The sequence below is a fragment of the Pelecanus crispus genome, chromosome 1 (assembly GCF_030463565.1).
Source record: "Pelecanus crispus isolate bPelCri1 chromosome 1, bPelCri1.pri, whole genome shotgun sequence".
Taxonomy (NCBI): domain Eukaryota; kingdom Metazoa; phylum Chordata; class Aves; order Pelecaniformes; family Pelecanidae; genus Pelecanus; species Pelecanus crispus.
Window position 1 is genome coordinate 9,070,296 of NC_134643.1, and position 16,822 is coordinate 9,087,117.

General features: G+C 42.0%; 1 protein-coding gene across 2 annotated transcripts in view; it reads right to left on the minus strand.

The window, feature by feature from the left end:
- Positions 1–16,822, minus strand: part of GRM3 (glutamate metabotropic receptor 3) — a 117,904-nt gene that overhangs the window by 48,875 nt on the left and 52,207 nt on the right. The window contains exon 3 of one of the 2 annotated variants that reach the window (XM_075706884.1): positions 1,786–2,389. In XM_075706884.1, the coding sequence (XP_075562999.1) occupies positions 1,786–2,283 (498 nt within the window). In that variant the 5' untranslated portion in view covers positions 2,284–2,389. Of the gene's footprint in view, positions 1–1,785; positions 2,390–16,822 lie in introns of those variants that run through there. The other variant, XM_075706887.1, reaches the window with a different exon arrangement.

Here is a 16,822-nt window from a genome sequence, read left to right on the forward strand (position 1 = left end):
TTCTGCTCTGCAGAAACTATTCTCCTGTGGTATGGGTAACCATTTGCCCATGTATTCCCTATTACGAATACACATACAAACCACACATGGGAACACAAAAGGAATAAATTATAATTTGCTGAAATGCTTCTTCTGTGCTTATGCATGTCTGATGGAAACTGGCCATGCTCCCAAGCTGATAGGATTTAATACCTTGACAAGAACAGGAGCCAGTTCCCCAATGAGCACTGGATGAACTCTTGGCCTTTTTATGAAACAGGTAAATGAGCTCTGTGAGCTTTCTGTCACTGCTGGGATAGTCTGTAGTAAAGAATAACATTTTTTTCCTTTGACACTGATGCAATAGTTAGGGCCTGTACTCAGTCTGGAATATTGTATTGCTCATAGTAGTCCAGCACTGTCAAAGCTTGGTGCCTTTGGAAACCTACAGCTGACCATTAGAAAATACTAGATGCAGGCTCTTAGTGTACCTGAATCTGGGCTTAAGACACTGCTCACCTGTAGTTATGAGTGATGTGGACTAGTTTATTTAATTTAACACAAAATAATGAGAAATCTGTAGATTTGGCAGCTTCGGTGACGCTAGGGGGCATTTTTGCTCATGGATAGTGCATGCTGGCAGTGGTGGGGAACTTTAGAATATCTGAGGCTGCACTGCCATAGGAGTACCTGGTCTGGAGAGGAGAAATACAGAATTTCTGCTAAAAAAGAGGGCATATATGTTCTTCATGTTCATTTAATGGAAAAAAAATGCCAAGGACTTAAAGTTTTGTCCTGAATTTCTAAAAAGTGGGAAGCCAAGACCAAAAGGAATCAACATTATATTTAGCCCCTTTGCAACTGGAACCAACCCTGTAATAAAACCATAGTTGGAAGGATATATGGAGCTTTTAACCCACCTACAACTTTACATCTTTGCAAGCCATTAAATACTCTTCCACACCCTACTGAGACCCTATTTGGGACCAATATTGCACAACCAAAAACTGCAGTTAAAATGTGCCAGAAGGAAGGAGCAAGATACACTGAGGACATCCGTCTTCTGTGCTGGACCTCTGACAGTGCTTACACTACACTCTGCCAGGCAACATTTCCTTGCAAAAACTATCATAGTATGAACTATATATGGAAACAAAAGGAAAGACAGCAAATTTAGAATCCATTCAGAAACTGTACTGCCTGCATGGGATATTTGAGACCTTGCTTGCTGAGATCAGCAGAATAATTTTCATTGGCTTTGGCATGCTTAATTAGACACTAAAAACTTGCAATCATTTGGTCAGGTGTCACAAATTTCTGCCTAACATGCCAATTTTACTTTATTTCAGCCTGGAAGTAGGATAAGGATTTCTTCCTTCATTTTAAATCTCTGTTGTTTAAATGACAAATGTTACGTACACACGGCATGGCAGGCATACATACATTCAGAACTAGAGGTGGTATAATTTATTATTGATGTGAAAGTAGAGTTCTGAACTTAGGCTTGTAAAAATCTCACAAAATGCAAAGTTCAAAATAAATGCTAAGACTTTTGGAAACTTCAGATGCCCTCAGGATACACTATAACTAGACGAAGTGTCCAGCTGCCAGAGGTTTAAACTACAGCAGGTGTTTTAAAGAGTGAATCAAACTAACATAATTTCAGTAAAATTATATGCTAGATTGACCCCTAGGGTAAAGTGATTGAGCTAAGACTTGCTTTATTGACAAACTTATGTAAGCAGTGGTTCTCTCACAGGAGCTGCAGATGAATGATTCTCACCTGATGGGGCTTCTGTGACTTACCTGTATGGAGACGCTGCTGTAGGAACCACCTATAACTCCTGCAATGAGCAGTGGTAAATTCTCTTGAATGGCATATGAGCCATCAGGACACATATACTCTGTTTCATCTACTTTAGTCAAAGATGCCCTGACGAACTCCAAAGACTGTTCTAAGGCATATGTATCCCTGGAACATGTGTCCAAGATGTGAACTCCAAGCTTAATTCCTGGAAGCAAGTAGTTGTCTCTGTTGATTTCATCAATGGCAAACAACATGGCCTCCAAGCGCTGGATGCCTCGGTCTTCATTGATTCTCCCACATTCTTCTATCCCGGTGCCTTTTTCGTTGATTGGGAATAAGCCACCTAAGACCAGGTCTCCTTCTATCTTAATTTCCTTCCTTACAAAGCTGTGGTCACTCAGCGAAAGGAAAACTCCTTTGGAAAATAAAGCTAGCGCAAGGACTTGGAGTCTGGTGAACATCTTCATTGGTCCTGTTTTAGCAGCTCTAAGAAACATTGGCGGGAGGAAAAATGCTCTTCAGTCCTTCTGATCCATTGCCAGTTTTGAAGTGCTGTCCCACAGACCAGTGAAGAACAAGCCAACAAGTCTTTCCACTGGACCTCTAAAGAAGAGAAGGAAGGAATTAGGAAAGGCAAAAGGATATGTGAGCTGTTACAAAACTTTTATCAATAAAACATTCAAGAGCAGTGTTAAGGGATTGCTGGATAGCATAGAAAGTAAGAAATACATTTGTCTTGTGCTCTCATAGAGGACCTTATTCTATTTGCTTCATAACTGATTACAGGCTAAGCATCTACTATGACAGCTATGCACAAAGGCCACAGACTTATGGGGCGATATATCTGATGTTGACCACTGCTCAGCAATGTTTTACATTTTGCAAGGACAGAGACACTGCTGACATTTTTCTCATGCCATCCTCTCTTATTCCATCCTCTCCTTCTTCTGGACTCGGAGTCTTATGTATTCTCATTCATGGTGTTTCCAGTTGCTTCCAGCCTTCCCTTAATAATTTTTTGTTGTTGTTTTTGATTGCATTATACTTACTGTTCCTTCAGCTGCAGCACTGTCACAGTGTTATCCCCTTGTTAATTTTTGCTGAGCTCAGTATTTGGCCTTCAGACCCAAAGTCTCTTGCTGAAGTTGACCTGCCCTGCCTTCCTTTACTAGCCTGCTCACCTGGTGCAGACAATGAGAGGATGGGAGAAACCTCTTGGGGCTTTACCTCTATTTTTGGGCTGTGACAAGTGTTTGAAACACAGGAGAAGCCAGCCCTGTTTTACCAGGTGGGAACTGAAGACTGTGTCTGTAACAGAAAAGCAATCAAGTCCATGTCATACCATTTAACTGTTAACATGCTCCCTGGGATGGATTTGACTCAGGTCAGCTAGTGCTCTTCTAAACAGTGCCTGGGCATGGTTCATGGACAAGCAGAGACCAGAGACCATTCACAATAAACAGTTTCAATGTGGTCACAGTGTTTTGACCATTTCATGCTGGTTGGCATCACCAGCAGAGGATGGTCTGTGGTCCATTTAGTTCTTATCACTGCAGTTCAGCAAGGCAGTTTACTAAGTGACCCACCAAGGGTAGTTATTATGTGGAAGGCCTGGAAATTGAACCTGGCTCTCCATCAAATGCCTTAACCACAAAGCCATCCCTCCTTAAGGCATGAAAGATTCTCTTGCAAGCAAATTAAGGTAAAAAGAAAAGAAAAGAAACATGAAAGAGAAAAAGAAGAGACATGACAAGGATAAGTCTCATACTTGATGCTCGCTTAGGGCATGAAAATATTTACGGCTGGACTTGCTCTCCTTAATGTTAATCACAGTTCAGTGCTCAGATCAAAGGGAGAACAGAGCAGTAATGTATGTACTTAGGATATGATTTTACTCTCACTAAGGTCAAGACAGTTTGTCAATGACCTTAAAAGGAGAAAAGTCAAGCCTTAGCGTGAAGATCATGTTGTAACAATTTTGTAACTAAATATGCATACACAAAGTCTATGTATGCAACATAGATGCAGAATTTGTCCGTAGACTCCTTGTCAATATCTCTTCAAATATGACAAAATTACTGTATTGATCTCCAAATCATCAGATAAATTGTGTGGTAATATTTAAGTATATCATTTGAATAATTTATTTCTGTACTTACCTTTTCCTTAACAGAGTATATATTATTATTAGTGTTGCAGGGTTATTTATAATTTAGAAACACTTAACACAAAGAGATCGAAATAAACAACAATTAAGATTTAACACTAAATGGTGGATTAGCATACTTATTACAAGGCAGTTGTTTATCCTGGTACAATTTCAATGTTGCTGTACCAAATTGTGTGAAAGGATAGCTTTTTATTCATATTTAGTCCAACATTGTTCTCTCATAAATCAGTAATGTGTCAGATGCACTGTTAAAGGTCTTTCTCTGCTATCCTAGTAACATCTGTGTAGTTTGAGCTGCAGGCTGTCTTGGCAGAATTCTCCATTCAGAAATAAGTGATATGCCAATGGAAAACAAGCTTTATCATCCTTCAGTGATCTATAAGTAAGCTAGTTTGCTGATTGTCTGTGTTTTATTAATCAGGTCCAGAAAATACATTTTCTGGTAATAATAGGAGAAGTAATGAAGTAACTTTATTTAGCAGTACTTTCTGTGTCAGACTTAGTACTATAATTTACCAAATATATACAAGTGTATACAGGGCATATAAAATGGTGGTACTATCCCATTGGAAGTAATTACCAGACAAAAAGGTGGCATTTGTCACATAAATGCTTCTGTAGTTAATAATTCGGTTGAACTGACTTCCATTGTTCTCATCACTAATCCACTGTTTGGACAAAAACAGGACTTTGGATTTTTTTTAATGCAATCTTATTTTCTCGTGTAGCTTCTGTCACCACTATATCTCAGCAAATATTCATACATTTATCCTTACAACATTGGTAAAATATTTATTCTCCCTGTTCTACACTTGGGGGAAAAAGAGGCACAGAAAGATGAAATGAGATTCTCAGAAGAGTCTAAGTTCAGATTTTGATTTGCTCAGCACTCACAATCACTATCGAACTTTGAAAAGGTCTCTGCCTCCCTTTGGGAATTGAGGAACATGCTTTCAACTGTGCCCTGCACTGCCCGGTTCCCACTGAGGCACTGACTCTGAAAAACTTCCTAAGCAAGCTGGTCTCTCTTCCAAGCCTGTTCCTGAACGATTTACCTAAGGTCATCAGCACAGCCAAGAATCAAACTTTGATCTTTTCCAGTGCTCCTCTGATACCTTAACGATAAACCTCCCTTGTTTCCCATTGCTCTTTCTGTCTTTTACGTGAGTCTTTTATAAGGCCATATTAAAACCAGCCTGTTTTCAACAGCCCTTCAACACTACCAAGAAAACTAACTTTGCCAAAGGAAAGGCTTGTAAATGGGGTCTTCTATAAGGTTTTCTAAAACCTGCCTGGGACATGCCTAGAGCTACAGTGGATTTATCCTGAACAGCAAGGAGGCTGTTCTCAGCCCCCTGACTCCTTCTTCACAGGTGCTGGTTTCTGCAAATGGCATCACCCTCCACCTTGCATCACACTTGTGTCCCAGGGATCTATGTGTCTCTCATATGTCAGCAATAAAGGCTAGAAAGGTACCAAAAATTATTTCAACATTGCATATAAAAAGAGTATATGTAAAATAAATGATGCTATAGAGAGAACTGATTTTCCCTGCAAAGAATGGAAAGGATTTCTGTATTTTATCACTTAAGCTTGTTACAGTGACCTGGCTGAGGGAAACCAAAATCAGTGATGGCATGGCAAAGGATCAGTCCCAGCAGAACTCAAGGACCGATCGGAGGAGGTGAAGATTTGGAATAGGCACAACCATTTCTCTATTTCTTCCTTGCTGTTTTGTGTTGCAAGCGCTGGTCTGAAGGTGTCCAGGGATATGAAGGGAGGGTATGGTGGGAACCCCACCTGGTTTGGAGAACACACAGGACTCAGCCTCATGATCATGTTCTATCTGGGGACACACTGCTTGGTAAGGGGTACCCACAGGTGGGGGACACCCACCCACACCAGTCACCTTAGCCTCACCACATGGCAATTCCTGTGAAGCTCTGAGCTTTTCACAGATGCTTTGAAACTGTAGGGAAACACCACGCAGCAGAATCCTGCTTTCCAAGTAAACATCATCCTATCTTACAACTTCAAACTTTTGTTTATAAATGGGAGCCAGTTACCAAGAACACAGCTTTGGGTATCAGATGTGCTTCTCTCCTTCTGCAGACTCGGCAGCCTGTGCAGTGCTGCCCATGTAGCAGCATCGCAGTGTCCTGCCGAGGAACAGGGATGCTGTGCGCATGTCAGTAAGCAGAGGTGTTATGTGAAGGCTGGTTTGTCAGGGGAGGTTTCCCCTTTAGGCTGTGAGGGAGTGATGCTTCCAGGAGCAATGGCTTCTCAGTGGTGGGACTCCTGAAGGAAGCTGTGAGGCAGATTTGGGTGGCCAGCGAGCAGCGTCACTATGGTGACAGTGAACAGACATCTTGATGTGAAGAAAGGAGATATTTTAAAGCAGCTTGCAAAGATGGGCTAGCAACTTAGTTTCTTTCCTGTTCTCTCTGTCATGCACCTCCCACATGCTTTCTCTGCAGCTTGCATAACTCATGACTATATATACAAACATTTCGTACCTATTCCAGGCTAATACAGCCCATATTCCTCCCCTTAACTGTGGTGAAGGTAGCACCCCAAAGTCGAGATTTCCATTTCCTACCAAAAGTGATTTTACTGCAGTGACCATGCCAATTTGGCTTTGCAGTACCATCTTTTACTAAAAGCACGTTTCTGGGACATTCCAAAAAGAAGTACCTGTTGATTAAGCTGCAATTCTTTCATTTTTCATTTGTATTTAATGTTTTAACTCCAGCTGCAGGCAGGGTTATATTGTTCTATGTGTTCTGCTAATATTAAAAATCTGCGCATGCCAGCCCTATAGGCTTTGGATTCCTGGTGGAAATGGATGTAAAGCCTAGGTGATCCAAATATCAAAATGAAAAATAAACAGAAACAGGCAGAAGGAGAAAGGTTTCCATGTCTGGATCAGAAGGCTTCTGCTAGGACTTCCCTATGTGAACTTTAGCCAGCAGCACTCAGCTTGTGAAACATCTTCATTAGGCACTCCGGAGCCCCTTCTCTTTCCACTAGCAGAGGTCCACAGGGGAGAGCTACATCTGCTCTTGGGAGACACTGTCAGCACTTCCCTCAATAAAAGCAACTCACTCACTTGTGTTAAATGGCAGCTGTGCTGCTCTTGTTGGAAACAACCTTGCTTCTTCATCTCAATAATCGGTTTTGGTGGAATATTTCTGTGCCTGTAAAAAGTTGATTGCACAAATCCAGTATTTCTTGGTGCAAGTTTGCTTATTTACTAAGGATGTCCACATTCTTGTTTCTGTGAAAGCAACTAGAATGAGAAAGAGGATGTCCGGGTTTTCCACATTCAGTATCCCACCAATATAATCTCCAAAACTAAATCTGTCTTTCATGGCTTTCTTCTAGGGCTCTATTCACATGACAGCTCTGGTCTTCTGCAGACTTTCTGTTTTCAGCTTGCTGAGTAACTCCACATCTGCTATCGGTTCAGGAGTGAATTTTTATTAGCCTAAGTGTCTTCAGTCTATTTTTCTAGGTGTCAAACTCCAAAAAGAAGTGCAGTTGAACCTTTCATTTAGCTGGATGACTTGTAAGTTGAGTATGATTGTTTACACATCAATGACAATTTTGCTGATACCTTCCACCATATCAGCACCAATGGTTGGCACTGGCAGTCTATCCAACAGCCATAGACTTTCCAATTTTCCACTTATAAAGATGGAATGGGAAACTTTATTCAGAGCTGGGGCACCTCAGATGTCCTAGCTATTTTTCAATGCCATTAACTAGCAAATGGGACAATCTACTTGACTGGGCTAAAACTCTGGAGGGTTTTCACCTCATCCCTACCATGTGCTATATCCTAAATTCCCCCACTTTTGTTCCCCTGTGCAGTATTTTGCAGGACTCATCTGTTTACCCAGCTTCCTGAGAAAGGATGCAACAAGAGCTGATGTGGGTGCTGGGGAAGATTATGTTTAGCTTTATTGTGGGTGGCTCCCTCTTGGCAGTCATGGATTTTTACTGCATTATTCAGGACTGTAATGTGATATTGTGGTGCCTGGAGCCATATGTCAATTTAGTATCACCTACCACCCTTAGTAAACTTTCTTTAGAGGAGGCCTGTGCTCAGTGAAGGTCACAAAGGAGATTCCCCACGCCTGTGCTCTTGTGGTACATTACAACACTGAAGTTAATAGTTCCATCAATATATCTGTCTCCGAGGACACCCCATCAGAGAGATTTCTTTCTCTGAGCCTTTGCTGTGCCCTACAAATCTTATCCTAGGGAAGCACATTTCAAAAACAATTTAAATTTTGGCTCAAAATTCTGGCGCATCTTTCAAGACTGACACAACAAGTTAAATGCCATAATTTCTTTCTCAGAGATCATGGATAACTTGCATAGCAGCATTGCGCATCCAACACATTTGGCGCATTCATATGTGCTCTGCCAGAACTTGACCTTAATGCCTAATGAGAACTTCAGGGAAAGATAAGATGTCTCACTTTGTCAGAAAAAAGTTATGGACAAACTTGAGTCTCCTTACCAATTGTAATTAGAGATGCCATCACCTCTGGAAGAGAAATATTTGTAAAGGAACCGAAGCTTTACGGTGACAGATATGTGCCAGGTACACAAGTTGCTCACATACTGGTTCTGTCTGCCTGAAATCTGATAGCTTACATCAGGAAGTAAAAAAAAGAGGAAAAAGTTGTGTGGTGAAGTAGACAAAACAAGCAAATTTCATCCATGGAAATGGAGAAATTTCCTTCATGAAATGTTAATCAGGTGCTGACACATAAATTTGCTGAAAATGAATCAAAGTGCTTTAAATTTCAATTGCTGGCTGTTATAGCTCAGATTTTTTTTCTTTCCTTGGGAAAAAATGACAAAAATGGCTTTACAGCTAGGTGATTTTGTGCCTTTCATTTCAACTTGAAAATCCATACATGAAAAACATTAATTAATACAATTGCCACTGCCAGCAGCATGAGAGTACAAGCCATACAAGTTCATCCCATGCCTAACATATTGTAGAAGAGTTTGAAAAGACCCAAAAATTTAGGGGTCCCAAAAATTTGGGGCGATTTCAATATAAAGAATGACATATAAAGCAAGAGATCATATGTCAGTGTAGAAGGAGACAATTCCTCTTAAAATACAAACTTATGTTCTGTTACTTTAGAATGAGAAAAATAATCAGAACACTGCATTACTGTTTTTACTGTGTTAACATCAACAAGTGATGCTTTATGTTTTCTACAATGTCAACATACAACAGATGCCCAGCCCTTTCCTCAGAGATCTATGATATATTCATCCTGTTTCAAAAAGAGAATTTAAAATATTAATCACACAGGAAGACAGATGTCTCTGACGTGGTACTTTTGAAGTTTCTAGATATTAAAGGACCCTATAGATCAGAACAAGACTTCTTAATTTAGCCCGGTGAGGAACAAGGAGCCCCTGGAGATTACCGAACATTAATGTGGTGTGGAAATATGGGTCTTTGCTACTTGTTAAATTAAAGGAGTGCATTTGGCACTGGCTGAGTCCTTCTATAGTGAGTTTGGTCTCAGGAGGGGGAGCTGCAATGAGCAGACCACCAGAGCTAGAGATCTGGGTCAGGCCATGCAGTCTCCTAACTCATTAGAGTTTCTTCCATAACTTTGACAATAAGTATATTCAAGTGTATTGAGAAGTCCAGCCATGAGCCTGAGGCTTTGCACCATCTGGACAATTTGTGGTGTAATGATCTTGATGTAATGCAGGGTTAGACCTTTAAAAGTCCCACCATCTTCCCGTCTGTCTATTTTGGATTGAGCTGGATCCTACTGCTTTTTATCCATCTGCTTATTTCTTCCAGGCATTGGCGACAGCTGAAAGCACACCAGCAGAGACAACAGCGAACAGACGAGTGCTGTCTGCTTATTGATTGCATGTTAGTCGACTTTAGTCTCAGTCTCCCTGTGTGGTCCCAGAAAGACATGGAATGGGAAAAGTGGGAGTGTAAAGACTTTGGGGACAAAGGAGCAGCTGGCTTCTGTGACCTATGGATGTCACAGTAATTATTCCTGCCAGGTTTTGCAGGGACACTACATGACCATGCTAAGGTCAGCGATGTCAAAGGTTGGGTGGGAGAGGTAGTGGCATAAATGTAGAGCTGACCTGCATAAAGTGAATTGTGGCATTTTCAGCATCATGTCCTGGGATGCAAGTTTTAGCTAAGAGGAGCTTCAACACTTGTGCAAGTGAAGCTTAACTAAGTGAAGTTAACACCAGCCTAAGTATAGCCCTCCAAGGACTCTCTGTGCATTTAGTGTTTGGACAAGTATTTAACCTTTCCCTCTTACTTGATTTTTAAGCATCTTTTTCTTTTCTGCCCCTGCAGACCTCATTTCTGTCTTGTGCTCATAATCACTTTTCAGCTCTCTGCAACATCTGTAGGGGTTTTCTTGGGCTCAAATCTCTCCTTGAGCTTCTGCTTGTGCTTCAGTTGAGGTGCTCTGCCTGTGCATTCTTGGCTCCCTCCAAATAGCATCTATGCAAGCTGCCGGATTTCACTCTCATCACTCCTCTGCCAAGACATTTCCCTCACACTGTGGCAACAGGGCCAAAATATGGCTGAACCACTGCATATGTGGAGGGCAGAGAGTCCTTTCTCACTATTGCTTCTGTTGAGATTCAATCTGGCTGCCAGCACAGCCAGCCTTAGAGTCATACAGGCCTTGCAAAGCAGCAAAGTGTGCACCCTTTGTCTTCTCCATCTGTACATGGGATGACTTCTGCTGTGACCTAGTCTGCTCTAATAAGACCCAGTCCTGGCCTGGACCGCTAAGTAGTGGCATTCAAACCTGGCCCGGTGCCCTCCACATCCCTGGTCAGGATGGGAGAAAATGTCCTGGAATAGCAAAGGCGATGACCAGTGGTAGCCAAAGCCCCCTCCATGATTCCTTCTTGTCCCCCCATGACTTGGTCACAAGTCAAAAGCCTTCCCAGGTTGGTGCTCCCCTCCCTGTCTGATCTCAGCTGTATCTCGCAGCTTGCCACAGCAGTACCAAGCACTCAGCTGGGAATTTTCCAAGTGAAGATTGTTCTTCTCATTTGTCAAATGAGGCAGTATTTCTCCCTCTGACATATCCACTGGAAACGCTTCAGAGCAGGAGCTGTTGCCTCGCCCATGGCTGTTCAGTGCTGAACTCTGTATCATCACCACCAACCATTAACTGATGAGATTCAATCATCTGCCTAACTTGCATGCTTAACACATGGCAACATTTTAGGCACCTTTTACCTCCCCCAGGAGAACCTCCCACCTATTCTGATTTAAGAAAGACACAAAGTGTCTCTGGAGACCTCCAAAGGCACAAAAATCTTTCTAATGAAAACTCAGGCACTTGCTTTAAGCAGAGTAGTTCACCTAGCATCTACAATATGAGATCAAGGTAGGTGCCTGATTACACAAACAGGGTCTCACCTACCAGTCATATGTTTTGTTGTGATCTTGATTACAACACAAAGCAATGGAAAAGGATCAAAATGGGGAAAGGCTGTTCAGGCTTATGAAGAGAAGAAATAATTGTTTAGCAGGGCATTGTAGCTTTTTGCTGCTGAGTTGCTGGTTAGGTTTTTTTTTAACATAAAATGATTAAAAATTTAACAACAGTAGCCTCTCATGAAATGATCCTTTCCCCCCGACCAGAGCCCATTCTGGTAACTCTTCCGCCACATGAATGTTACCTCCAGGCTACAGCATTCAGCAGAGTGTGAAATCACAATTAACGGAGCAAGTGTTTTGTAAGTGAGCAGAGACGGCTGCAAATTACATCCTGCTATTAGCTGATTTTAGAACAACGCTGTTGAACAGCTTCATGATTACTGGGCTGTGGTGTGTATTAAAAAACCATTAATAAAACATAATTGATTATGAATTGTGCTTACTGCCTTTATAGTTTTAATCACAAATGTCACAGAAGTTTACTGTAAACAAAAGCTGCCCTCAGCTATCTACAGGAACTGGATTGTTCTAAAAATTTTACTATTTTACTGATCTTGATTTGCAGCTGTTGTAAATCAGTAAACTACTGAAAACTATGGATTTTGCTGACTTAGAGATGCTCTTTGAGATTTTCTTTTCCAGTCAGCAAAGAAAGCTGTGAGACTGCCTTGCCTTTGCCAGAAGGTACCACTGGAAGCTTGATGGAAACAATATTCTCAATCTCTCAGACCTGCCATTCACTTGGCTTGCCCTTAGAAGCAGGTAATGTCACCAATAGGGAACAGGAGCTGGCTGTTTCTATTTGCTAAGAAACAAGCAACAATACAGAGTTATACTTAGAAAATACTCACATTTATTTCTCTCTTTTGAGCCCCAAATTATTGTCAAACCTTAAATTGTGCATTCTTACATGAATCCAGCAATGTTTAATTCTGATCCATGACCCTGTCTGGGCTCAAGGACAGACAAGGTATGCCACATTAAGTTTATGGCCAAATTTTTCAAACTTGGATGCCCGGCTATGAATTTATGGACTTTAAAAAGGCCGTTTACAATCAGTCTAATTTGGGACTTTGACAGAATTCGGGTCCCAGTCAGTGATGCAAACTGCCTGCTCTTCTGCATCAGTTACTGCTACAGGGACCTAAAACTCACTCTGAGGCTGAGAATTCCCAAAGCACTTAACTTCAGGCACTGCCTGCATTTGCTGATCAAGGTGACACCTAACTCCACTTATTAGCCAAATTTAGTCAGAGGAAGAATAAACTCTGCCAAAGTCCCCAGGGAAATACTCCCAGGTATGTGGGCAGGGTGTTACACTAACTGTAGGTATTTAAGCTCATATGGTTTTCTCACCCCACAGTGAGGTGGCATAAAGCAAGGAATAAAACCCAGGAGTTCTGACTCTGTCTTGCTGTGACCACCAGAAATGCTGGTGCCAGGAGTGCAGAAAAATCTTAGAAGAGGACCTAAAATTAGGTAATACAATACCTGCATTATTTATTGACTTTTTGGCAGCCTGTGCCTTGGCAAGTAAACTAGTATAAACATTAGGAGTAGATTGCTGAAAAGCATTTCCTGATAAAGAGCTAGCAGTAAGGGTTTTTTTTTAATAAAAATAAACCTGTGAAAGCCATTTTTTTCCTGTTTCTGCAAGGATGTATCCTACAAAGGCAGTAACAAACATTCGTCATCCTGACTGGGGGAGTGACTTCTACTGGTATGAAACCAAATATAAGTCAGTCAGCACTCAGGCTCATTTGTTTTGTGGACCCAGCTATTTGTAGGTGAAGGTGTATCCTGGAACAAACACTTCCGACCTGCAGCAAGCTGCTCCTTTTTCCATATCACCTATCCATCCTTCAGATCTGGTGTAAGCTGTTTGCTTGTCTCCTTTCATGCAGCTCCACAGCAGTGTACATACATGCATATATATATAGATATATATATTTTTTTTTTATGTGAAGAACCAGAACCTCACATCCCCAAAATGCTTGCTGCCTTCTCTCGCTCTAAATGGCCATCGCTATGGCAACAGCTGCTTAACTCAAAATTTAGAGAGGCATTTAGCACAAATTATGAAAGAAGACCTGTGACAGCCTTCTGCATAAAGCCACGGTTTGATGGCCTGCTGTGGCTCCAGTCGCCGATTGCTCCAGGACACTCTGGGGACCTTGCCACCTGTGGCCTGGCACCTTCTGTTCAGCATGGTGCAGAAAACAGCTTTCTCCAACTCTGGCTTTGTCTTTATTTTTCTCTGTGCTGACAGTAAATGGCATTTCAGCCATCTGATCAGCCACAGAACCAAATTCACAGTCTGACCAGCCTGGTCCTCAATACCTCTGCCAGAATACTTCACGGTCTGATAGCAGGAGGGGGAATTCCTCACTAATGAAGACAAGGAAAGACACAGGCCCTATTTAGAGTCTCTTGAATGGTACAGGCGTTCTGCATCAGCATGCATGGCAGCAGATGAAGACCTGGCAGAGTTATAGGATAAAGCACATCGCATGTCTGTGACACTTGTTGCAAGCAGTTGCTCTGTGGTACCAAATGTCAGACATGATGATAGAGCAGAGGAAGGGCCAACACATAAAATCTCAAGGATTCCTAGTGAATTTAGGAGGTATCTGGTAATTCAGTCCTTCACTTACTTCCTTCTAAACCTGTGCAAACTTTGTTCTCTGTTCTTACATATGGCCACATCCTATATAAGACAAGATCAAAGTATCCCTATTTCTTCTTTACTCTTTGGATGAAGAACACAAATTGGTAAAAATTATTTGGAGGGAGATATTTTGGCCACTGAGCTCCTTCTTCATGAAAAGTCCTTGGGAAATATGTTTCTGAACGCGTCAGACAACTTGTGTACAAGAATGCCAAACCTACTAGGGCCTGAAATGGGCTGGAAGAGTGGGCAGTTATAGACAGGAAAAAAAGGCTGTTTGCAGCTGAGTGTCCCGTGAACAGATTTACTCTTGAGATAGTGGAAGATATATATGTTTTGGATCCTGTTAATAGTACAAGAAGATGCAATCTGGGGGTGAGTAGAGAAAACCTGCTTCTAAGAGGAAATCAGTGAGGTGACTCCCTCATCTAGGGTAAAAACTAGAATGACAAGAAGGCAGGCATGTAGATGTGAACCATTCATTGCTGGCTGGCAAGAGCTGAAAGCTGTTTTGTTGATATGTATTTCCACGCTGGACATAGGCAGGGCTTGGGTGATGACCATTCACTTTTTCCTCTGCTACAGAGGGAGGGAGCACGTGGGTAGGCAGTAGGTTGCATGCTCAGAACAAATGAAGGAGGCGGTTCTTCTGCCAAGACACTGTTGAGCTGCTCAACAGCTGCTCGTCTCTTGCTGCTGGCCAGTGCAGATGCTAAATGTCTGCATAGGCTCAGGGTCACTGGAAAAGTTCATGGGGGAGAAATCCACCCTGGACTAGTAAGCATGAAGACCACATGTCTTCCTAAGGAATTTCCTGACTTGGAAAGGTAGGCTGTGAGTTAACTCTGGGGACAGGCTACACTCCTGGTTTGCTCTATCCCTATGGACTGCTGCAAGATGTGGGACAGCAATTTAAGCTCTCTATACCTCATAGTCACAGTTTACAAAGCACAGGGCTGTGAGACAGAATTAAGATTTGCTTCACAGTTTGTGGAAACTGGTGTCTCTTGATTGACTTCACTGGGAAGACATGAGTGTACTAGCAGAGAAAATCTGGACCTTAATTTGTAAAGGGATTGTGAACAGTCACCCTGTGTGAAGACAGCAGTCTAACTTTCCTATATCCTTCTCTGGCAGTGGTTAAAGTTGGTGCCTATGAAAGTGAGCAAAAATTGAACAAGTGCATTGTGCTACTTCTCATGAACACATTCCCAATCTCCAACAACTTACAACTCAGGAGTTTCCTATGCTGGATGTGATTTCTTGTGAATTTATTAACCAGCAATATATTTATCTTGTATATTTTCCCTTTGAACCCATGAAACTGTTAGCATTCACCAAATGACCTTCAGAGATTTGAAATGGGGTTCTGGAGCTTACCTAGGAAAACAACCTTTTTTTCCATGGCAAAAACACACCTTCTTGTTTGATCCTGCCCCCTTCCATGTTTGTCTGATGTTGCCTCATTCTTATACTGGAAAGGTAATATGCCTGGATGAAAATTAGGGGAGATAAGGCAACTCCCAAAGTTGTCCACTAAAAACAAATGTTCATATCTAATTGTAGACATCTAAAGTGAGGTACCTTGTTTGGTTTCCTTTACAATGGATGGATGGAGATAGGAACCTCCAAATGGCAGTTCCTGTCCTGGGTGGGATAAAATACTTTCTACAGTTGCTGCCTCCACTGTGGAAAGCAGGAGCTTAGGGTGAAAACAACCCTAACTTCACTGCTTTAAAGACCTAGAGCTAAGCAGGACAAATCCAGGTCTTAACTGTGCTCCTTTCATCCCTTACTGGAGGCAGACAGAGCGTTTTGGTCAAGGAAGAGTTAAAACTGTTTTGCACGGCTGTTTGTAGAGAGGTTTATTATTTCTTGGAAGATACTGTCCACATTAGGGATGTACTTCTCTCTCTTTCACTCCAGTAGGAGTTAGATCTGATCCATTTTGGGAGGGCCAGGGCTGCATATTCTTTCTGTGTGGCCTGTGTGTCTTGTAATAACAAGCTTTCTTGTTATTATAATTCCCATCACAATTTAATATTAATACTTATATCCTAAGTTTCACTGAGGCCAGCATGAATGAATAATAAACCCATTAAAGAACTCAGGAACTAGCCAAGAATCACTACTTGTATTTGTTAACAAAACTGAACCAGAGGTGAGGATTTCATTGCTTTGCTTGCACTTTCTGGCTTTGATTGGGGAGAAGCTCCATGTCTGCCAACATTTCTACCGACCACAGGAATGCCAGCAGAACCATCCATGTGGCAGCCAGCATGCAATGAATGTTATTCTGTGCTAATTGCCCCAGATTCTCCTGTTAAACAGTGATTGAAAAATGTAAGCTGAGAAACCACAAGACCAGGTGCATGTGAAGAAAATAGGTTAGGAATCCTACATGCCAGACTGTGATGCAGGCTGCATTCCCCTCATGGGCATATTCTTCTAGATCCACAGCTTGTTTCATGGGGCAGGAAGATGATGAAGAAGAACAATGTCTGCAGGTCATCTGTTCTTCCCATCATGCAGATGTGTGGGGAGCGAATGGGTGGCGGGAGGCTTGGGCTGTGGTGTTACCACCTGTGCCAGCCCCATGGGTCTGAGAGGAGAAGGACCCTACATCACAGGTGATGAATTGCAGAGGTGTCTTCAAGCAAGGAGAGAAATCAGGAAGCAATGGCTGCCCTGGAAGTGGCTGTGCTCCAGCAGTAGCTC